Source organism: Oncorhynchus mykiss, chromosome 7 (assembly GCF_013265735.2).
Source record: "Oncorhynchus mykiss isolate Arlee chromosome 7, USDA_OmykA_1.1, whole genome shotgun sequence".
Taxonomy (NCBI): Eukaryota; Metazoa; Chordata; class Actinopteri; order Salmoniformes; family Salmonidae; genus Oncorhynchus; species Oncorhynchus mykiss.
Genome location: NC_048571.1, coordinates 87283795 through 87293533, shown reverse-complemented (window position 1 = coordinate 87293533; position 9739 = coordinate 87283795). Strand labels below are relative to the sequence as shown.

The 9739-nt window shown below is 44.3% G+C and overlaps 1 protein-coding gene across 2 annotated transcripts in view; it reads left to right on the top strand.

The window, feature by feature from the left end:
- LOC110528667 (centromere protein P) overlaps positions 1 to 9739 on the top strand; it is a 179863-nt gene that overhangs the window by 433 nt on the left and 169691 nt on the right. For both annotated transcript variants that reach the window (XM_021610800.2, XM_021610799.2), the window contains exons 2-4: positions 15 to 155; positions 6493 to 6656; positions 8544 to 8632. In XM_021610800.2, coding sequence (XP_021466475.2) covers positions 16 to 155; positions 6493 to 6656; positions 8544 to 8632 — 393 coding nt within the window. In that variant the 5' untranslated portion in view covers position 15. The remainder of the gene's footprint in view (positions 1 to 14; positions 156 to 6492; positions 6657 to 8543; positions 8633 to 9739) is intronic.

Sequence of the window (9739 nt, the reverse complement as noted above, 5' to 3'; positions counted from 1 at the left end):
TGATTTCTTTGCAGAATGAAGAAGAATCTGGAAAATGTTTACGAGGCTCAAATCAAAGCACTCCAAGAAGAGATTGCAGCACTGCAATGCCAACAGGACAAGAATGAACGAGAGATTGCGATGAACCTCGCAGGAGGACGCATGCAAGATGCTCTGTGAGTTGAAATTAGGACAGAATTGACAAAACTCGGTCCGGGGCTTTGGTGGAAAAAGTACGCAATTGTCATACTTGAGTAAAAGTAAATATACCTTAAGAGAAAATGTCTCAAGTAAAAGTCACCCAGTAAAATACTACTTCAGTAAAAGTCTAAAAGTATTTGGGTTTTAAATATACTTAAGTATCAAAAGTAAATTTAATTGCTAAAATATAGTTATAGTAAAAGTTTAAGTCATTGAAAATTCCTTATTGAGCAAAGGAGATGGCACCATTTTCTTGTTTTAAAAATGTATGGATAGCCTGGGGCTCACTCCCAACACTCAGACATCATTTACAAAAGATGCATTTGTGTTTAGTGAGTCAGCCAGATCAGAGGCAGTAGGGATGACCACGTGTTTTCTTGATAAGCATGTCCGTTTACAAATTTCCCTGTCCTGCTAAGGCATTCAGAATGTAATGAGTACTTTGGGTGTCAGGGGAAAATGGAGTAAAAAGTACATTTATTTTCTTTCTTTAGGAATGTATCGAAGAAAAGTTGTCAAACATAAAAAAATAGTAAAGTACATATACACTCAAAAAATAAATACTTAAGTAGTACTTTTAAGTATTTTTACTTAAGTACTTTACACCACTGGGACCCCAAGGGGTGCACTTTTTTTTAGTTTTTTTTGCTGTAGTTTATTCAATTGATTGAAGTTTCATAATGAGTTGATTTCAATCTGAATTAGCTGTACAGTGCTATGGCAAAAAACCAAAATGTGCACCCGTCCCCAGAATTTGTGAAACGCAGATTTAAGGGGTCAAATTATTTCATTTATTAGGATCCCCATTAGCCGATGCAAATGGCGACAGCTTGTCTTACTGGGGTCCGACACATAACGAATAAGACATCGCAGACAAAATACTGGACCATTTACATACATTTAAGAACATGAACAGGTAGTGTGTGTATCAGTTCCACATGCATGTCAGTACACACACAACAATTAGGTCACATGTCAGTACACACACACAACAATTAGGTCACATGTCAGTACACACACACAACAATTAGGTCACATGTCAGTACACACACACAACAATTAGGTCACATGTCAGTACACACACACAACAATTAGGTCACATGTCAGTACACACACACAACAATTAGGTCACATGTCAGTACACACACACACACACAACCAGTAGGTCACATGTCAGTACACACACACAACAATTAGGTCACATGTCAGTACACACACACAACCAGTAGGTCACATGTCAGTACACACACACAACAATTAGGTCACATGTCAGTACACACACACAACAATTAGGTCACATGTCAGTACACACACACAACAATTAGGTCACATGTCAGTACACACACACAACAATTAGGTCACATGTCAGTACACACACACAACAATTAGGTCACATGTCAGTACACACACACAACAATTAGGTCACATGTCAGTACACACACACAACAATTAGGTCACATGTCAGTACACACACACAACAATTAGGTCACATGTCAGTACACACACACACAACCAGTAGGTCACATTGTAGTTTTAAACCAGGTTTGCTGTTCACTTGCTCTGTATGAGATGGAAGGGAGTTCCGTGCACTCATGGCTCTGTATCAGATGGAAGGGAGTTCCGTGCACTCATGGCTCTGTATAATACTGTACGTTTCCTTGAATTTGTTCTGGACCTGGGGACTAAAAAGATCCCTGGTGGCATGTTTGGTACGTACGTGTGTAAGTTGACTATGCAAACAATTTGGAATTTCCAACACCATTAATGTTTCTTATAAAAACAACAAGTCAGACTGTCCTCAACTCTTAGCCAAGAGAGACTGGGATGCATAGTATTTATATTAGCCCTCTGATTACAACTAAGAGCAAAATGTGACTCTCTGTTCTGGTCCAGCTGCAGATTAACTAGGTCTGTCTTTGCAGCACTGGACCACACGACTGGACAATAATCAAGATTAGACAAAACTAGAGGCTGCAGGACTTGCTTTTTGGAGTGTGGTGTCAAAAAAGCAGAGCATCTCTTTAAAGGACAGACCTCTCTCCATCTTTACAACCATTGAATCAATATGTTTTGTCCATGACAGTTTACAATCTAAGGTAACGCCAAGTAATTTAGTCTCCTCAACTTGTTCAACAGCCTCACCATTCATTACCAGATTCAGCTGAGGACTAGAACTTAAGGAATGATTTGTACCAAATACAATGCTCTTAGTTTTAGAGATATTCAGGACCAGTGTATTACTGGCCACCCATTCCAAAACAGACTGCAACTCTTTAAGGGTTTCAGTGACTTCATTAGCTGTGGTTGCTGATGTGTATATGGTTGAATCTACAGCATACATGGACACACAGGCTTTGTTTAATGCCAGTGGCAGGTCATTAGTAAAAATAGAAAATAATGCTGGGTGGACATTAGTTATCAATCAATCAAATGTATTTATAAAGCCCTTCGTACATCAGCTGATATCTCAAAGTGCTGTAACAGAAACCCAGCCTAAAACCCCCAAACTTCAAGCAATGCAGGTGTAGAAGCATGGTGGCTAGGAAAAACTCCCTAGAAAGGCCAAAACCTAGGAAGAAACCTAGAGAGGAACCAGGCTATGTGGGGTGGCCAGTCCTCTTCTGGCTGTGCCGGGTGGAGATTATAACAGAACATGGCCAAGATGTTCAAATGTTCATAGATGACCAACAGGAGATTATAACCGAACATGGCCAAGATGTTCAAATGTTCATAGATGACCAATAGGAGATTATAACCGAACATGGCCAAGATGTTCAAATGTTCATAGATGACCAACAGGAGATTAGAACAGAACATGGCCAAGATGTTCAAATGTTCATAGATGACCAACAGGAGATTATAACAGAACATGGCCAAGATGTTCAAACGTTCATAGATGACCAACAGGAGATTAGAACAGAACATGGCCAAGATGTTCAAATGTTCATAGATGACCAGCATTGTCAAATAATAATAATCACAGTGGTAACATGTTTTCAGCCTGATCCACGAGTCCTATGAGCTCCAAGTCCATTTTTCTCTGTAGCCGGTAAAGTGTCATGCCGTGTTCACATGCTAGTCGGAATTAGGAAACGTTGACATTTCTGATTTGCTGATTCGTTGAACGCGACACGTGTTTAACTATAACCAGTTAGGGTGAACTCGGTGGCGTTTGCTGATTTTAAAAAAGTAATAAAAAACAACTTGTCTAGTGTGAGGGGTTATGGGAACTCTGAACCCTGAAAAGAGCCCCCGAAGTGAACCAAACTGAGACCATCTGGTTCGCTTGAATTCCTCAGTCCAGTTCCCTTTTTTTAAAGTCAGTGTGAACACACAGCTCACCAGGTTCACTTGTCATTATTCCTGCACCTCACACTAGACAACTGCTACACTGTCTCCCCTGATATAACCCCTCACACTAGACTACTGCTACACTGTGTCCCCTGATATAACCCCTAACACTAGACAACTGCTACACTGTCTCCCCTGATATAACCCCTCACACTAGACTACTGCTACACTGTGTCCCCTGATATAACCCCTCACACTAGACTACTGATATAACCCCTCACACTAGACAACTGCTACACTGTCTCCCCTGATATAACCCCTCACACTAGACTACTGATATAACCCCTCACACTAGACTACTGCTACACTGTGTCCCCTGATATAACCCCTCACACTAGACAACTGCTACACTGTCTCCCCTGATATAACCCCTCACACTAGACTACTGTCATAACCCCTCACACTAGACTACTGATATAACCCCTCACACTAGACTACTGATATAACCCCTCACACTAGACTACTGATATAACCCCTCACACTAGACTACTGATATAACCCCTCACACTAGACTACTGATATAACCCCTCACACTAGACTACTGATATAACCCCTCACACTAGACTATTGACATAACCCCTCACGCTAGACTACTGATATAACCCCTCACGCTAGACTACTGATATAACCCCTCACGCTAGACTACTGATATAACCCCTCACGCTAGACTACTGATATAACCCCTCACGCTAGACTACTGCCACACTGTCTCCCCTGATATAACCCCTCACACTAGACTACTGACACAACCCCTCACGCTAGACTACTGATATAACCCCTCACACTAGACTACTGACACAACCCCTCACGCTAGACTACTGATATAACCCCTCACGCTAGACTACTGATATAACCCCTCACGCTAGACTACTGATATAACCAAAATGGGTGAAGTGAACTGGCAAAAGAGTTGAGTCCTCATTCAAAGTCAGGGCAGTGGGAATACAAAGAGTTATTTTGGTAATTTAAAGAGGACTGAGATCGGTTCTTTACGGGAGGACTGGGATCGGTTCTTTACGGGAGGACTGGGATCGGTTCTTTACGGGAGGACTGGGATCGGTTCTTTACGGGAGGACTGGGATCGGTTCTTTGCGGGAGGACTGGGATCGGTTCTTTGCGGGAGGACTGGGATCGGTTCTTTGCGGGAGGACTGGGATCGGTTCTTTGCGGGAGGACTGGGATCGGTTCTTTGCGGGAGGACTGGGATCGGTTCTTTGCGGGAGGACTGGGATCGGTTCTTTGCGGGAGGACTGGGATCGGTTCTTTGCGGGAGGACTGGGATCGGTTCTTTGCGGGAGGACTGGGATCGGTTCTTTGCGGGAGGACTGGGATCGGTTCTTTGCGGGAGGACTGGGATCGGTTCTTTGCGGGAGGACTGGGATCGGTTCTTTGCGGGAGGACTGGGATCGGTTCTTTGCGGGAGGACTGGGATCGGTTCTTTGCGGGAGGACTGGGATCGGTTCTTTGCGGGAGGACTGGGATCGGTTCTTTGCGGGAGGACTGGGATCGGTTCTTTGCGGGCGGACTGGGATCGGTTCTTTAAAAGAGGACTGGGATCGGTTCTTTAAAAGAGGACTGGGATCGGTTCTTTAAAAGAGGACTGAGATCGGTTCTTTAAAAGAAAAAAAGTTATTTAAAGAAGGACTGACTCCGGGGCAATACAAAGAGAGCTGAGTTATGTTTACCACACAGTTTCAATCCATCAATCACATTTATTTAGAAAGCCTTTTTTACATCGGCCCCAATGTCACCAAGTGCTATACAGAATTCCAGCCTAAAACCCCTTTTTAAAGAGGGCTATTTGTGAAAACACCCCGAGCATGTTGGAAATTAACACGTTTTCTAGTCCCAACCAGCGTGTGAACGCGGCTTCACAGCCTCCCGGGCCACTCTAGGAACACTTAACAGTTTCCCCATTTAAATGTTCTAACATGTTGAATATATTTAGCCTCAAATCTGCCAATCGTACCGCTGCGGAGGTGCCACCAATGTGTATGTACTATACCGATTTACTAAACTGAACAAAAATACAAAAACGCCACATGTTGGTTCCATGTTTCAAGAAGCGGATTTAAACAGCATGATCATTACATGTGTGTAATAAAATTAAAAACCATGGTCATTACACAGATGCACCTTGTACTGGGGACAATTAAAATGCCACTCTAAAATGTGCAGTTTTGTCACACAACACAATACCACAGATGTCTCAAGAGTAGAGGGAGCGTACAATTAGCATGCGGACTGCAGGAATGTCCACTAGAGCTGTTGCCAGAGATTTTAATGTAAATTTTTCTACCATAAGCCGCCTCAGAGAATTTGTCAGTAAGTCCAACCGGCCTCACAACCTGCAGACCACATGTATGTCATAAGCTACGGACAACGAACACAATTGCATTTTATCAATGGCAACTTGAATGCACAGAGATACAATTTGGAAGCTGAAAATGTCCCAGTTCTTCCATTGCCTGTATACTCACCAGACATTTCACCCATTGAGCATGTTTGGGATGCTCTGGATCGACGTGTATGACCGCATGTTCCAGTTCCCGCCAATATCCAGTAACTTTGCCACAGCCATTGAAGATGAGTGGGGACAACATTCCACAGGCCACAAAGAGCCCTCATCAACTCTAAGTGAAGGAGATGTGTTGTGCTGCATGAGGCAAATGGTGGTCTCACCAGATACTGACTGGCTTTCTGATCCACACCTCCAACTTTTTCTGTTTTCTGGTGACCAACAGATGTATATCTATATTCCCAGTCATGTGAAATCCACCGATTAGGGTCTAATGAATCTATTTAAATTGACTGATTTCCTCATATGAACTGTAACTCCGTAACCCCCCCCCCCCCCCGTGGGAATTGAACCCACAATGCTGGCGTTGCTCTACCAACTGAGCCACACAGGACCAGTTAATTCATCTATGGTGGTGTTGATGTTGTTTCCCCGACACACAGGTTGATCATGACAGGACATCAGGAGAAGGAGATGGGGAAAAGTCAGAGACACATCACAGCTCACCTGAAGACTGAGATAATGGAGATGGAGGAAGATCTCATCAGACAGACCAAGATAAACGGAATCGTTCTTGTCAACTGCAGTGTGAAGACTGTGGAGAAAGGTAACTGTCATTCTTTAGAACTACTCCTTTGGCAATGACTATGGTTAGGACTAGTGGTAGGAATAAGGTTAGGACTAGGGGTAGGAATAAGGTTAGGACTAGGGTTAGGACTAGGGTTAGGACTAGGTCTAGGGGTAGGACTATGGGTAGGACTAGGGGTAGGACTAGGGGTAGGACTAGGGGTAGGACTAGGTCTACGACTAGGGTTAGGGTTAGGTCTATGACTATGGGTAGGACTAGGTCTATGACTAGGGGTAGGTCTAGGTCTACGACTAGGGGTAGGACTAGGTCTACGACTAGGGTTAGGTCTATGACTAGGGGTAGGACTAGGTCTACGACTAGGGGTAGGGTTAGGGGAAGGACTAGGTAGGGTTTAGATTAGGGGAAGGACTAGGGGTAGGGTTTAGATTAGGGGAAGGACTAGGGGTAGGGTTTAGATTAGGGGAAGGACTAGGGTTAGGGTTTAGATTAGGGGAAGGACTAGGGTTAGGGTTTAGATTAGGGGAAGGACTAGGTAGGGTTTAGATTAGGGGAAGGACTAGGTAGGGTTTAGATTAGGGGAAGGACTAGGTAGGGTTTAGATTAGGGGAAGGACTAGGGTTAGGGTTTAGATTAGGGGAAGGACTAGGGTTAGGGTTTAGATTAGGGGAAGGACTAGGGTTAGGGTTTAGATTAGGGGAAGGACTAGGGTTAGGGTTTAGATTAGGGGAAGGACTAGGGGTAGGGTTTAGATTAGGGGAAGGACTAGGGGTAGGGTTTAGATTAGGGGAAGGACTAGGGGTAGGGTTTAGATTAGGGGAAGGACTAGGTAGGGTTTAGATTAGGGGAAGGACTAGGTAGGGTTTAGATTAGGGGAAGGACTAGGGTTAGGGTTTAGATTAGGGGAAGGACTAGGGTTAGGGTTTAGATTAGGGGAAGGACTAGGGTTAGGGTTTAGATTAGGGGAAGGACTAGGGACAGGGTTTAGATTAGGGGAAGGACTAGGGACAGGGTTTAGATTAGGGGAAGGACTAGGGACAGGGTTTAGATTAGGGGAAGGACTAGGGACAGGGTTTAGATTAGGGGAAGGACTAGGGACAGGGTTTAGATTAGGGGAAGGACTAGGGACAGGGTTTAGATTAGGGGAAGGACTAGGGACAGGGTTTAGATTAGGGGAAGGACTAGGGACAGGGTTTAGATTAGGGGAAGGACTAGGGACAGGGTTTAGATTAGGGGAAGGACTAGGGACAGGGTTTAGATTAGGGGAAGGACTAGGGGTAGGGTTTAGATTAGGGGAAGGACTAGGGGTAGGGTTTAGATTAGGGGAAGGACTAGGGGTAGGGTTTAGATTAGGGGAAGGACTAGGGGTAGGGTTTAGATTAGGGGAGGGACTAGGGGTAGGGTTTAGATTAAAATATGTAGTGTTGGAGGTACTGGAAGACCGGAGCTGGGAAACAGTGCAGTAGGAGACCGACTGGACAGAGACCAAGGGTAGGTCATCCATGATCCTGGAGTGCCGTATCCACTTCATGTTTTTGATTTAACCAACATGGAAAACCAAGTGTGTTTAAATTTAGTTGATCGCTGAACTGATCAGTTAGCTCAGTTGGTCAGACGTGGTGCCTAGTTGGAACAAAACCCTGCAGTATTGGCATCACTCCAGGAACAGGATTGTCTTCCCCCTGGTCTACACAAAGATAAGGGCTCTATCTCAATTAATCTTTCCACGATTCCTCATCTCCTTGCCGTCTCAACTGTATTGGAGGAGAAGGTCCAAAGCTCTGACTTTCTCCAATCTGTTTTGAGAAGGAGCCAAGGAGGTGAGGATGTGAGGAATTGAAGAAAGATGAATAGATTAAGAGCTAAAGTTTGGTATAATCTGATGTTTTTCCTCTGCCCTCTTCTAAGGCAACAAGAAGATGGTGCAACAACACAGGCTGACGGGCCACTGCTCCTTCTTAGACTTCCAAGTGGAGTTTGAGCTCACTGATGTTCAGGTGAGAAGAATGTCTGAGAAGGCTATTCTGAACTATTGCCTCTGGGGGGTGCTATTCAGCCAGAAGAGGTCCCCTTAAAGGACCCCCCCCCCCCCCATTTAGGGCCAGGGTTCCGGTCTAAAATAACAGCTTCGACTGCTCCTACAGTTCTGCTTCGGAACTGCAGTTTAACTGACGATGGGTTCAGGTCAGGGCTTTGTGGACCTCGTTTTGTGCACGGGGGGGGGGGGGGGGGGGGGGGGGGCGTGAATCCGCCATAGAAATAGTTCGAAAGAATAAGATGAAAGCTCTGGTAATATGGATAACGATTGAAAGATGACTAATATGCATTTTTCTACATTGAAATGGACGCGGTGCAACCTTTTGGTAGGTAGGCTGCTGGCAGACACGGTGCAACCTTTTGGTAGGTAGGCTGCTGGCAGACACGGTGCAACCTTTTGGTAGGTAGGCTGCTGGCAGACACGGTGCAACCTTTTGGTAGGTAGGCTGCTGGCAGACACGGTGCAACCTTTGGTAGATAGGCCGCTGGCAGGTCTTGGCTGCGGTACAGCTGAGCCAAGTCAGCCCGTGGTCATGGTTCTCACAAGGGGAAGGGAAATGACAGACTACAATGACTTTGCTCGTGATCATGCACGCCACAAATAACATACAACTAAGTTCCTTGACTATTCTTTTGCGAGCTGCCTTTTCATTATCTAGACAGACCCTTGTGGTTTCTAGCTAACGTTACACCAATCAAAGCAGTGGAGGGTGTAGTGAAGCAAAACTTCTGTGGTCAAAGCCATTTATCTTGGGGGGTTTGCAAAATGCTATCGTAGCACACAATTATATCATTTTATAAAATGCCTTCAGAAACTATTCAGACCCCTTGACTTTTTCCACATTTTGTTACGTTACAGCCTTATTCTAAAATAGATTCCTCATCAATCTACACACAATACCCATTATGGGGTATCATCAATACCCCATAATGACATCACAATACCCCATAATGACATCACAATACCCCATAATGACATCACAATACCCCTTAATGACAAAGCGAAAACAGGTTTTTAGACATTTTAGCAAATAAAACAAATAATTAAAAAAACATACCTTATTTAC